Below are 14,250 nucleotides of genomic sequence, written 5' to 3'. Positions count from 1 at the left end.
ATTATTTCTACCATGATAACATACCAGAAAAGCCAGGACTAGCTCTTATCTGATCACTACCTCGTCACGTCAGTCACCAAAGACACACTTGTCTATAACGATCTATTTCAAATGAATAGACCTTCTTCAGAAAAGTGAAATTCTTAATGATGACAAATACAATTGAGAAATCTACTTAGCAAGTAGAACTTAATTTAAATTAACTCATTTTGCAATGTGTAGACATTAGCATGTATGACTTAACCCTAAGGAACCAGGTTAGCCTCAAAAGACAACAACTGAGTAAGATTTCGAATTCATTTAATTTGGTGTTTTATCACAACTTGACTGGTGCTTCTTTCCTCGCTGTCTTTACATTAAGCCATTGGGCCAATTCTGTTTTCAGGAAATGTTTGACAGTTTCTTACTTAATAACAGTCTCAGCACTTTTATTAAGCATGCAAGACTAACAAAAACTTTGGCAATGCATAAGTGTAACACAGTGACAAGAGAGAGCTTTTACAATTAAGTCTTCTAATACTGCCTTCACAGTGTGGAAATTGTGCTACATCCACCAAAAGAGGCCCTGTCTACTCAAATATTTTAGTACTTCACCCCAGGAACAAACTCCTTTGCATTTGGATTCAGATTGCTCTTGACCTGGAAAATAAGTACATAAAAAAATCAAGTTCATTATAGATGGCTTCAGATACTTGGAAGCATTCAGCCTAGATTCACATGCAAAAATATCTCCCCCCCTCAATATAAAGCAGGAAATAAAATTAAAAAGGAAGAACACCAATTTAAAGGTTATACTTAACCCCAAAAATCTACGACAAAGCAAGGAGGAATCAGATATAAGCTATGTATTATATATCAAATTATATTAACTTTCTAAAGAGAAAGTAAGAAAGTCAGGGAGTGGTAGCCCATATCTGTGATGCCAGTATTTGGGAGGTTAAGACAGGAGGATTGCAGGTTTGAGGGTGGCCTCAGCAAGTAGTGAGACTCTCATTAATCTAGAAGACCCTGTTTAAATAAAAATATAAAAAGCCGGCCGTGGTGGTGTACACTTGTAATCCCAGCATTTGGGGGAGGCTGAGACAGGAACATCCAGGTTCGTGGCCAGCCTCAGCTACTTTCAGCTACCTAGTGAGGCCCTCCACAACTTAGCGAGACTGTTTCAAAATACAGAATAAAAAATAGGGCTGGGGATATAGCTCTAAGGTAGAATGCCCCTGGGTTCCATCCCCAGTACCACACAAAAAAAAGGCTGATGGTGTAGCTCAGAGGAAGAATGGCCCTAGGTTCAATCCCCAGTGCCACAAATAAATAAATAAATAAATAAATAAATAATAAAAATAAAAAGGATGGAGGACAGCTCAGCGATAAAATGCCCCTGAGTTGAATCCCCAGTATCCCCTCTATACAAAGTAGGAATTGAAAAAAAAAAAAAAAACAAAGTAGGAATTTTTTTGCTTAAATTGTTTGCTTAAATATAAACAAAAATCCATTAATTTTACATAAAAAACAGCATTTGAATGAAAAATTCTATAAATTTAACTAGGACACCTGACTTAAAACATTCCATGCAAACATGCAAAACATATGCAAACATGTTAAAACAAACATTGAAGCCAGGCGTGGTGGTGCACACTTGTAAACCCCACACTTGGGAGACTGAGACAGGAGGATCATGCAGGTTCGAAGCCAGCCTCAACTGGCTTAAGAGACCCCGTTTCCAAATAAAATATAAAATAGGTCTGGGAGTGTAGCCTGAGGTAGAAGGCCCCTGGTTTCTATCCACAGTACCACCAAAAACAAACAAACAAACAAAAAACCACTGAAATTATGATTAAAGAAAATGGAGCCAGGTGTGGTGGTGCACGCTTGTAATCCCAGCATTTGGAAGGCTGAGACAGGAGGATCACCACTCATGGACAGCCTCAGCTACTTAGTGAGGGGCTTTGCAACTCAGTGAGACCCTGATTGTTTAAAAAATAAAGAAAAAAAAATAGGGCTGGGGTGTGGCTCTAAGGTAGAATGCTCCTGGATTCGATTCCCAGTACCAAAAAAAAGAGAGGGGAGGAGGGGCATGGGCATGGTGGCACAAGCCTGTAATCCCAGTACATGAGAGGCTAAGCCAGGAGGATCACAGGTTCGAGGATGACCTCAGAAACTAGTTACTCTCATAAACCTAACAAGAACCTGTTTCCAAATAAAAAATAAAAATAGGGCTGGGGTGTAGCTCAAGGGTAGAATGCCCATAAGGTTCAATACTCAGTACCACAAAAAAAAAAAAAAAAAAAAAAAAAAGAAAGGAAAAAAAAAAAAAACACCTGGGGCACTGTTGATAGATTAATTTTGCTTTACTATCCTCACTGAGAACATGGGAATTGTCTTTCTACAATTTTGTCTTCTAATTCCCACAGGCAGCAAGGTATATAACAGGAAAAGAAAACTACATGGGGAGCCAGAAGAAACAAGTGAGAAATTCCAGCTCTGCCCCTATCTAATTTCTGTGTAAGCTTGGATAAATCATTCTTTGAGGGACTCCATTTTTACATCACTTGGAAAAATAGGCCCAAATCTCCAAGAGCTATAGAGACTTGTAACACTTTATGTTTTTAAATCTTTAATTTACTATGCAGACATGTCAATGTATAGGGAGAACTGCTGGAAATTGTCCTCTACCACATTTTATGATGCACGCTGATAAAGATGAAAAAAAAAAAAAAAAAAAAAGGCAGGACAGATTCCAGGGCTTAAATATAGATGTGTTGGCATTGAATTTAACCCATGTCACTTAAGATCAAAGCATATTAAACATCATGCTGGAGCAACAATTTCATTTTAGTTTCATAATTTATACACAAAAATTTCCATGGATAAAATATATTCTCCCATCCCCAAGGTGTATGGTTTAGGATTAGAGATATACCTCAGTGACACAGCATGAGCTTAGCATGCTCAAGGACTCTGGTCAAATCCCCTCTTACTTCTCCCAACCAGGCACATATACAAAAGTAAAAATGTATAGCTGGGCGTGGTGGCGCATGCTTATAATCCCAGTATTTGGGAGGCTGAGACTGGAGGATCCAGGTTTGCAGACAGCCTCAGCTACATAGTGAGGCCATTTGCAACTCAGTGAGACCCTGTTTCAAACTAAAGAATAAAAAATAAGGCTGGGTATATAGCTCAGAGGTAGAATGACCCTGGGTCCCATTCCCAGTACCGGAAAAAAAAGTGTATGATTTACAATCTTCTTTTTTTATTATTATTTTTTGGGTACTGGAGATTAAATACAGGGACATTCTTCATCTGAGCTAGAGCCCAGCCCTATTTTTTATTCTTTGTTTTGAAGCAGGGTCTCACTAAGTGGTGGACCTAATTATCTGAGGCTGTCCTTGAACCTGCAACCCTCCTGTCTCAGCCTCCCAAGTACTGGGATTATAAGCATGTGCCACTATGCCTGGCTGATTTACAACCTTCAGATGGAGAACAAATCAGTTTCTGCATTATCAGTTTCTGTATTCAAATTAAAGTTACACATTAAGCCTGGCAAAGGGCATTACTCATCAGGGCAACCAGGATATTTGTGACATGACTAATGTAACCATGTCCCAAGGATGTCCCAACATATTAAGAACATACATCTGCTCAATTGAGTTACCATCTTTTACTGCTACAAAGGATTTATCAAATGTAAATTTCACTGTTCTCCATGGTCCTTTAGAAGAACGGTTTCCAAATGCCTGATGAAAAGGATGGCTAAATATTAAATCCTCTGGAGTGCTCTGTAAAAATTAGCATGCCTGTAATTCTAATACTTGGGAAGCTGAGTCAGGAGATCACAGATTCGAGGACAGCCTCAACAACTTAGCGAGAGGAGCAACCAAGCAATACTCTGTTTCAAAATAAAAAATAAAAAGGGTTGGGGTGTAGCTTAAAAGTAGAAAACTCCCAGATTAAATCCCCAGTATCTATCTATCTCTCTATCTCTCTCTCTCTCTCTCTCTCTCTCTCTCACACACACACACACACACACACACACACACACACACACACACACACAAAGCAACATGTCTATAAGATTGATTCTCCAAGTCTAGAATGTAGCAGAGAAACTGATTTTGTTTTTAATGTTTCCTAAAGTAATTATGATGTACACATTAGAAAACTTATGTAGACGCTGGGAGTGGTGGCACACCCTTGTAATCCCAGTACTTGGGAGGCTGAGACAGGAGGACTGCAGGTAAGCCAGGCATGGTGGCGCACACTTGTAATCCCAGCATTCAGGAGGCTGAAACCAGAGGATCGTGGTTCACGGACAGCTTCAGCTAGTTAGTCAGGCCCCTTACAACTGAATGAGACCCTGTTTCAAAATAAAGAATAAGCTGGGCGTGGTGGCGCACGTTTGTAATCCCCTTGCTTGGGAGGCAGAGACAGGAGGATCGTGCAGGTTTGAAGTCAGTGGCGCTGGCTTAAGAGACCCTGTTTCCAAATAAAAAAAGATGTAAAAATGGGTCTGGGAGTGTAACCTGGAGGTAGAAAAAGAATAAGCCGGGCATGGTGGTGCACGCTTGTAATCCCTGCGCTTGGGAGGTGGAGACAGGAGGATCGCGCTGGTTCAGAGTCAGTCTTGCTGGCTTAAGAGACCCTGTTTCCAAATAAAAATATATAAAGTAGGTCTGGGAGTGTAGCCCGGAGGTAGAAGGGTTTCCAGGAACCCCAGTACCAACAACAACAACAAAAAGAATAAAAAATAGGGCAGGGGGTGTAGCTCCGAAGTCGAATGCCCCTGGGTTCCATCCCCAGACCCGCCAAAAAAAAAAAAAAGAGGACTGCAGGTTCAAGAACAGTCTCAGCAAGTAGCAAGACTCATGAATCTAGTAAAACCATTTCCAAATAAAATAAAATAGCACTGGAGGTGTAGCTTGGAGGTAGAATGCCCCTGCATTCAACCCTTAGTGCCTCCCCCAAAAAAGCACAGTGAAAAGACAACCACTGCAAAAAACACTTTACAGAGTCCAGTAATTAAGCTACAGATAACTTATCTTATTGAAACAACCAAAGATTATAAACATAAAGTGACCATAAAGTGAATATTTGAGCCAGGTGTGATAATATACACCTGAAATCTTAATGACTGAAGAGGCAAAACCCAAGTTCATGGTCAGTCTGGACAACTTGATGAGGCCTTGTCTTAATATATAATAAAAAGTCTGGGAATGGGGTTGGGGACTTGGCTCAGTGGCAGAGCGCTTGCCTAGCACGTGCAAATCTCTGGGTTCGATCCTCGGCCCCATAAAAAAACAATTGAAAAAAGTATAAAAAATATACAAAACCAAAAAGTCTGGGAATGCCACTCAGTGTTAGAGCACTTGTTTTGCATGAGCAAAGACCCCGGGTTCAATCTCCAGTAGAGTAAAAAAGCAGGGGATGAATACTCAGATCTAGAAAAAACTATTTGCTTTTCTGCTGGATGTGGTGGCAACACCTGTAATTCCAGTACTTCCAAGGCTGAGACAGGAGGGTTTCAGTTTCCAGGTCAATCTCAACAATTTAGTGAAGCCCTCAGCACCTTAGTGAGACCCTGGTTCAAAATGGAAATTAAGCCAGGTGTGGTGGCGCACGCTTGTAATCCCTGCACTTGGGAGGCTGAGACAGGAGGATCGCGCAGGTTCGAAGCCAGCCTCAGCTACTTAGTGAGGCTCTCAGCAACTTAGTGACACCCTGTTTCCAAATAAAATATAAAATGGGTCTGGGAGTATAGCCCGGAAGTAGAAAGCCTCTGGGTTCCACCCCAGTACCACAAAAAAAAAAAAAAAAAAAAGGAAATTAAAAAGGGCTAGGAGCCGTGTGGTGGCACATGTTTGTAATCCCAGCATTTGGGAGCCTGAGACAAGAGGATCACAGTTCGTACACAGCCGCAGCGACTTAGTGAGGCCCTTTGCAACTCAGTGAGACCCTATTTCAAATTAAAGAATACAAAATAGAACTGGGGGTATAGCTTGGAGACTGAATGCCCCTGGGCTCCATCCCCAGTACCGCAAAAGGGGGGCGCTAGGGATTTAGCTCAGGGGTAAAATCCCTCGGGGTTCAAACTCCAGCACCAAAAATAATTCTAGTGATTCATGTTCTATTATTATTTTTATTATTATTATTTACTTATCTGTACTAGGGATTGAATCCAGTGGCATTCTACCTCTGAGCTATATACCCCAAGCCCAATTTTATTTTTTTGTGGTACTGGGGATTGAGCTCAGGGGTATTCTACCTCTGAGGTATATTTCCAGGCCTATTTTATTTTTTATTTGGAAACAGGATCTTACTAGGTTGATGAGAGTCACTACTTTCTGAGGCTGTCCTCAAACCTTTGATCCTTTGTCTCAGCCTCCCAAGTACTGGAAATACAGGAATGTGCCACGTTTGGCTCCCATGTTCTATTTGAGTGCTAATGCTTAATTATCATAATTCCTAAAAAAAACTTTTTACTGCAAATATATCATCAGTAATAATACACCAAGATTAACTAAAAGTGTGAATCTAGGTTCGTGTCCCTTTACTGCCATGAGCTTGAAAAATTCTTTACTATATCACATTTCCAAATGAACTACCTGGGTACCTTGACAAAAACCCTAAGTCAGGCTGTCTCCGTAATTTTACCTTTCAGATAAAAGTTTACAAATTTCACCAAATGTTTAGATCCAGATGTTTAGAAGCAAAACTTCTCTATCAAGCTACTTTTGTAAAAGCAAGTAACATGGTAATAGTGTATTATTTCTCTAAATTCCTAAAGATATTAAATATGCAGGGGCAAGTCTGTCAGTGGTCTAGACTCCAGTGTTGCCCGAAGTCACTCCATGGCATAGTAGACTGGGAGGCTTCTGCTTCCATCATAAGCAGCAGCACAATTTTGGAAGGGGAAGAGACACACAGCTCTTCTTAAATAGATGGTAGGTAGCTGGCTTTTCACTTATTGGAAAGATGAGTCAAGGGTCTAAAAGACGAAAAATAACGTTTACCACAAGATCTTCCAGAGAAGAGCCATCAGTGATAACGAGATCATTAAACTGGTCTTGGATTTGGTCCATAGTTTGTGGGAGATCTCGAGCTGGAATAAACCACTCATGTTCTTCTTCCTCTTCCAGCATTTCTTGGAAGCAGCGTTCAATAAATTCTTCTTCCCACAACTCCTCTTCTATCTAGATTCACGGTAAACAAAGGATAATTTACAGTATGCTTGGTAAAACACCACTAGGAATGGCTTAAAATACATTTTTTCCCCCCAGTACTAGAGACTGAACCCACCACCATGTCCAGCTATTTTTATTCTTTATTTTGAAACAGGGTCTCCCTAAATTGTGGATGGCCTCACTAAGTAGCTAAGGCTGGTCATGAACTTAAGATCCTCTAGTCTGGGCCTCCCAAGTACTGGGATTACAAATTAAATTATCCTGAACTAAGCCAGTGTCAGCTGGGTGTGAGGTGCACACTTGTAAACCCAGTACTTGGGAGGCTGAGAAAGGAGGATGGCAGGTTCATGGCCCACCTCAGCTACTTAGAGAGGCCCTCTGCAATTTAGAGAGACCTTGTTTCAAAACAAAGAATAAAAAACAAGGGCTTGGGTATAGTTCGAAGACAGAATGCCCCTAAACTCAATCCCCAGTACTGAAAAATAAATGTATATATGTATGTATGTATGTATGTATGCATGCATGTATATTAAAAAAAAAACACTACCGTGTTAGGTGGGCGTGGTGTCATATGCCTGTAATCCAATAATCCCAGTACTTGGGAGGCTGAACCATGAGGATCACAGCTTTAAGACTAGACTCAGCAATTTAGCCAGGCCCAGTTTCAAAATAAATCCTCAGTACCGTGTAGCTCAAAGGCAGAATGCCCTTGAGTTCAATCCCCAGTACCTCCCCCACATCCCCAGTACCAAAAAAAAAAAAAAAAAAAAAAAAAAAGTAAAGTGGAAGAATGTAGCTCAGAGCTAGAATGGCTCTAGGCTCAATCCACAGCACCACATAAAAAACAAATTAAAATACAGTGTCATAATTTTCTTCTGAGTCTGTGCTAAGAGAAAAAAAACCTAATTACTGTAAGACCGAGGAAGATTTAGGGTTTTTATTTTCCTTTACTTTTTGTGGTACTAGGGATAGAACCAGGAGTATTCTACCTCCAAGCTACACCCCCGGCCCTGTCTCACTAAGTTGTGGAGGGCCTTACAAATTGCTGAGACTCGCCTTCAACCTGCAATGCCCCTGTCTCAGCCTCCCAAGAACTGGGATTACAAACATTATAAGTGTGAGGGATGACACTCACTTAGGGTGTTTCTGTCTTTACTTGCTTATCAGAAGGTACTTTTTCATTGAGGGCGGCTGGGATAAAATAACAAAAGAGTGATTTATTTTTTTGTTTTGGTTTTTTTGTGGTAGTAGGGCTTGAATTCAAAAGCATTCTACCTCTGAGCTATACCTCATCCCTTTTTTATTATTATTTCAGTACTGTGGATTGAACCAAGGACATTTTATCTCTAAGCTATATCCCCAACCCTATGTTTTTTTTTTTTTTTTGCAGTACTGGAAATTGAACCCAGGGGCATTCTACCTCTGAGCTATACACTCCCATCCCTATTTTTTATTCTTTATTTTGAAACAGTCTCAGTAGTAGCTGTGGCTGGCCACGAACAAAGATCCTGTCTTAGCCTCTCAAATGTTGGGATTACAAGTGTGTGCTAACATGCCCATCTTATTCTTTAAGACAGGGCCTCACTAAGTAGCTGAGGCTGGCTGGAACCTGAAATGTTTCTGTCTCAGCCTCCTAAGTAGTGGTATTAGAAGGATGCGCCACAACACCCGGCTTGGATACTATTTTTGGTTTTTGAAAAAGGCTCTCTGAAACTGGGCATGATGACCCACACTTGTAATCCCAGCATTTGGGAGGCTGAGACAGGAGGATCGCAGTTCATGGACAGCCACAGCTACTTAGTGAGGCCCTTTACAACTCAGTGAGACCCTGTTTCAAAATAAAGAATAAAAAATAGAACTGGGCCGGGAGTGGTGGCGCACGCTTGTAATCCCCGCGCTTGGGAGGCGGAGATAGGAGGATCGCGCAGGTTTGAAGCCAGCTGCACTGGCTTAAGAGACCCTGTTTCCAAATAAAAGTATAAAATAGGTCTGGGAGTGTCCCCAGTACCACCACCAAAAAAAAAAAAAAAAAAAAAAAAAAAAAAGAACTGGGGGTGTAGCTTGGAGGTAGAATGCATGCATGCCTTTGGGTTCCATCCAAAAATAAATAGCCGGGTGGTGGTGGTGCATGCTTGTAATCCCAGCATTTGGGAGGCTGAGACTAGAGGATCATGGTTCACAGACAGCCTCAGCTACCTAGTGAGGTCCTCCGCAACTCAGTGAGACCCTGTTTCAAAATAAAGAATAAAAATAATTGGGCAGGGGATGTAGCTTGGAGGTCAAATGCCTCTGCGTTCCATCCCCAGACTCGCAAAAAATAAATTAATTAAAATAAATAAATAAAACAGATACCAAAGTATCAGAATAAAAGATAACATTTATGAAGAGGAAAGGAAGAATAACATTTATCAATTTATGAGAGTATTCTTTGTGTGTGTGTGTGTGTGTGTGTGTGTGTAGTACTAAGAGTGGAACCCAGGGGCTTTTCTACCTCCGGGCTATATTCCCAGACCTATTTTTTTTATACTTTATTTGGAAACAGGGTCTCACTAAGTTGCTGAAAGCCTAAGTAGCTGAGGCTGGCTTCGAACTTATGTGATCCTCCTGGCTCAGCCTCCCAAACACTGGGATTACAAGCGTGTGCCACCATGCCTGGTGTTTTATGAGTTTTTTTTTTTTTTTTTTTGCAGGTCTAGGGATGGAACCCAGAGGCATTTGACCTCCAAGCTACACCCCCAGCCCAATTTTTTATTCTTTATTTTGAAACAGGGTCTCACTGAGTTGTGGAGGGCCTAAGTAGCTGAGGCTGTCCGCGAGCTGCGATCCTCCTGTCTCAGCCTCCCAAATGCTGGGATTACAAGCGTGCACCACACCTGGCTTGAGAGTATTCTAAAGAAGAAAGTGATGTCAGATTTTTTAGGCTGATCATATTGAAGACCTAGTGAAAACAGCATAACTCTGTTCCCTAGTATCTATGTTCATCTCTTCCTGGTTCCTGAATCCTCCCCACTCTCTTTTTTTGTGTGTGTGTGTGTATGTGTGATACTGGGGATCAAACTCAGGGGCATTCTACCTCTAAGCTATAGCCTCAGCCCTATTTTATTCTTTTATTTATTAAAACAATTTTTTTTTTTTTTTTTTGCAATACTGGGGGTGGAACCCAGAGACATTCTACCTCCGAGCTACAATCCCAGCCCTATTTTTTTTTTTTGGTAGGTCTGGGGATGGAACCCAGGGGTATTCGACATCCGAGCTATATCCCCTGCCCTATTTTTCAATCTTTATTTTGAGACAGGGTCTCACTAAGTTGCGGAGGTCCTCACTAAGTAGCTGAGGCTGTCCATGAACCGTGATCCTCCAATCTCAGCTTCCCAAATGCTAGGATTACAAGCGTGCACCACCACGCCCAGCTATTTTTTATTCTTCATTTTCCTTTCCTTTCCTTTTTTTTTTTTTTTGGTGGTACTGGGGGTGGAACCCAGAGGCTTTCTACTTCCAGACTATACTCCCAGACCCATTTTATATTTTATTTGGAAACAGGGTCTCACTAAGTTGCTGAGAGCCTCACTAAGTAGCTGAAGCTGGCTTCGAACCTGTGCGATCCTCCTGTCTCAGCCTCTCAAGTGCGGGGATTACAAGTGTGCACCACCACGCCTGGCTTTATTCTTTGTTTTGAAACAGGGTCTCACTGAGTTGCAAAGGGCCTAAGTAGCTGAGGCTGTCTGAGAACTGGGATCCTTCTGTCTCAGGCTCCCAAATGCTGGAATTACAAACTTGTGCCACTAGACCAGGCCCTATTTTATTCTTTGATACAGTATCTGACTAAATTGCACAGAGCCTCACAAATTGCTGAGGATTGGCCAGGAAATTCTTTATTTATAGGAATGTGGATCCATCCCAGGGCCTCACACATGGTAAGATTAGTTGGAATTTTTCAGGTTTTTTTTTTTTTTTTTTTTGGTGGTGCTGGGGATTGAACTCAAAGGCATTTTACCTCTGAGAAACACCGCGGCCCTATTTTTTATTATTTTGAAACAGGATCTAAGTTGCGGATCTTTCTGTTTCAACCTCCCAAATATGGGGATTACAAGCGTGCTCCATCACGCCCTGCCTGAATTCTCTTCACTTGCTATACTACAGTAATGTCATAAGAAAGTGGTTTCCAAATCTGTTTGTTCATTGAACTGAGAGCATTTTAAAAATAGATTCCTAGGCCGGGAATGGTGACGCAAGCTTTTAATCCCAGCATTTGGGAGGCTGAGACAGGAGGATCTGGGTTTGTGGACAGCCTCAGCTACTTAGTGAAGCCTTTTGCAACTCAGTGAGATCCTGTTTCAAAATAAAGAAGAAAAAACAGGGCTGGGGGGTATAGCTCAGTGGTAGAATGCCCCTGAGTATTCCATCCCTAGTACCGAAAAAAAAAAGAAAAAAAAAAAAAAAAAGAGTCCTAGGTTCCACCGTAATCCTAATCAAAACCTCCAGGGTAGAACCCTCAAGCTTCCATTAAGCAGCCAAATAAAAAGTAATAGTAATAGTAGTAATAGCAGCCAAATAAAAGAAAAGTGATGGCACATAAATCCACATTATTTCAAGTACAAAATACCGGATAAACACATTGCAGGGCCAAGTACAAACATATTATGAGAGCTACAATGGTTGTGAAAAAGAACATGTATAGCCAGGTGTAGGCAGTGCACCCTTGTATTCCCAGTACTTGAGAAAGGAGGATAGCAGGTTTGGAGGTAGCCTCGCAACTTATGAGGCTCTCCACAACTTAGTGAGACCCTACTTCAAAATAAAGAATAAAATGGGGCTTGGGATATAGTTGAGGTAGAATGCCGTTAGGTTTCATCCCCAATTCTCCCCCCACACACATAACACAAAAGGAAAGAAAACACATTTCTACACAAACTAACTTGTCTGTTGAATTCCTCTTCATTTTCCATCCACATGTACTCTGCAAATGGATTGTCATCTTCATGAGAATGACCGTTAATAATCACATCTTCATTGATGATGCTTGGGCTAGTACTGCTGCGACTTGGATCTTTCATGGCTGGCGTTAGTTGTCGTTTTTAACCTTAAAAGTAGAACAAAAGAACAAAAGAATTAAGCCGGGCGTGGTGGCGCACGCTTGTAATCCCTGCGCTTGGGAGGCAGAGACAGGAGGATCGCGCAGGTTCGAAGCCAGCCGCGTGCGCTGGCTTAGGAGACCCTGCTTCCAAATAAAAATATAAAAATTGGTCTGGGAGTGTAGCCCGGAAGTAGAAGGGCTTCCAGGAACCCCAGTACCACCAAAAAAAAAAAAAAAAAAAGAACAAAAAAATTAATGTAATCATTCACTTCTTAGTGAATACCCATTATTACCAGGCGTCACAGTTGTTAGAGGCACATTATATATTAAGTAACTGGGAAGTTTCCCAAATGATCTTAGTGTTTAAGAAATAGCTAAAGCTGAATGTAGTGGCACATGCCTGTAATCCTAGTACTTGGGAGGCTAAGACAGGAAAATTGCAGGTTCCAAGATAGCCTCAGCAAGTAGTGAGACTCTGATCATCCTAGTGTGACAGTTTCAAAATAAAGAATAAGGCTGGGATGTAGCTCAGAGATAGAATGCCCCTGGTTTCATTCCACAGGACCACAAATAAACACAAAAACCCATAATTTAATGGGGACCAGGGGTATATATCTATAATCCCAGTACCAGGGAAGCTGAGGCAGGAGGATCACATGTTCAAAACCAGCTTCAGCAACTTAGTAAGATTGTAGGTAACCTAGCGAGACCCTGTTTCAAAATTAATAAAATAGGGCTGGAAATGTGGATTGGAGGTAGCATAGCCCTGTGTTCAATCCCCAGTACCATGGGGGCGGGGGGGGGGAAGGTTACGAAATTGAGACACTACAAAAGCAGACAAGACAGAAAACGGACAATGGATATCTGATATTTTTATTTATCATTTAACATGGGTGAAATGAAACTATTTTTCTTTTTCTTGTTTGTGATGATGAGAATAGGATTAAATGTGGAGCCTTATGCAGGCTAGGCAAATGTTCTCCCACACTGAGTACCACATACACAAATGCTTCAGCAGACTAACTATATATATATATATATATATATATATATATATATATATATATATATATATAATATAAATGTAATCTTGCTTTATTTCTGTGTATTGGAGGGCAAGTATTCAGGTATGAGCCAGGGGCATTCTACATCTGAGCTATACCTCCAGCCCTACTTTACTTTGAAATAGTGTCAAAGCCAGGTGTGGTCGCCCACGCTTGTAAATCCCAGCATTCGGGAGGCTGAGACAGGAGAATTGTGGTTCACGGACAGCCTCAGCTACTTAGTGGAGGCCCTCTGCAACTCCGTGAGACTCTGTTTCAAAATAAAGAAAAAATAGGGCTGGGGGTATAGCTTGGAGGTAGAATGCCCCTGGGTTCCATCTCTAGTACTGAAACAAACAAACAAACAAACAAACAAACAAACAAACAAACGGTCTAAGTTGCAGAGAGCCTCACTAAATTGCCGAGGCCCTCATCCTGCCATCCTGTTTTAGGCTAAGTACTAGAATTACAATCATGTGTCACCATGCCCTGCTCCTAATCTTTATTAATTAATTAATTATTTTGGTGGTACTGGGGATTGAACCCACGGGCATTCAACCTCCAAGCTACATTCCAGCCTCTTATTATTTGGAAACAGGGTCTCAGTAAGTTGCTGACAACATAATTAAACACTGGTGAGGCTGGCTTCAAATATTCAATGTTCCTGTTTCAGCCTGACAAGTACTAGGATTACAAGCATGTGCCACTACGCCAGATTTTTTTTTTAAGTGTTTTCTACACATTTCATGACAATAAGCCTGTGCTAACAATGAAAATCTGCCTCATCAAATTCCATAGTCTGGAAATCAACAGGAGACTCCCTCCCTTTCTTGTCTGATGCTCACCAGTGGTGCATAAAATAGGAACAAACAGACCAATCCCCAAGATCTGAAAGGGTTGAGGTCAGACCACTATGAAAAAACCTGGGGCTTTGATATAGAGCTCAGTGAAAGAA

At 41.2% G+C, this 14,250-nt stretch overlaps 1 protein-coding gene across 1 annotated transcript; it reads right to left on the bottom strand.

Moving 5' to 3' along the window:
* Positions 1–582: 582 nt before the first annotated feature.
* Positions 583–12,232, bottom strand: PAIP2 (poly(A) binding protein interacting protein 2; the record flags this gene model as incomplete). Its single annotated transcript, XM_080719777.1, has 3 exons — positions 583–639; positions 7,008–7,187; positions 12,095–12,232. 3 exons carry the CDS (start codon positions 12,230–12,232, stop codon positions 583–585), a joined length of 375 nt encoding a protein of 124 aa, XP_080575903.1.
* Positions 12,233–14,250: the final 2,018 nt, after the last annotated feature.

This window comes from Muscardinus avellanarius (genome assembly GCF_963383645.1).
Source record: "Muscardinus avellanarius genome assembly, chromosome: 1".
Lineage (NCBI taxonomy): Eukaryota > Metazoa > Chordata > Mammalia > Rodentia > Gliridae > Muscardinus > Muscardinus avellanarius.
This window is presented reverse-complemented; position numbering and strand designations above follow the sequence as displayed.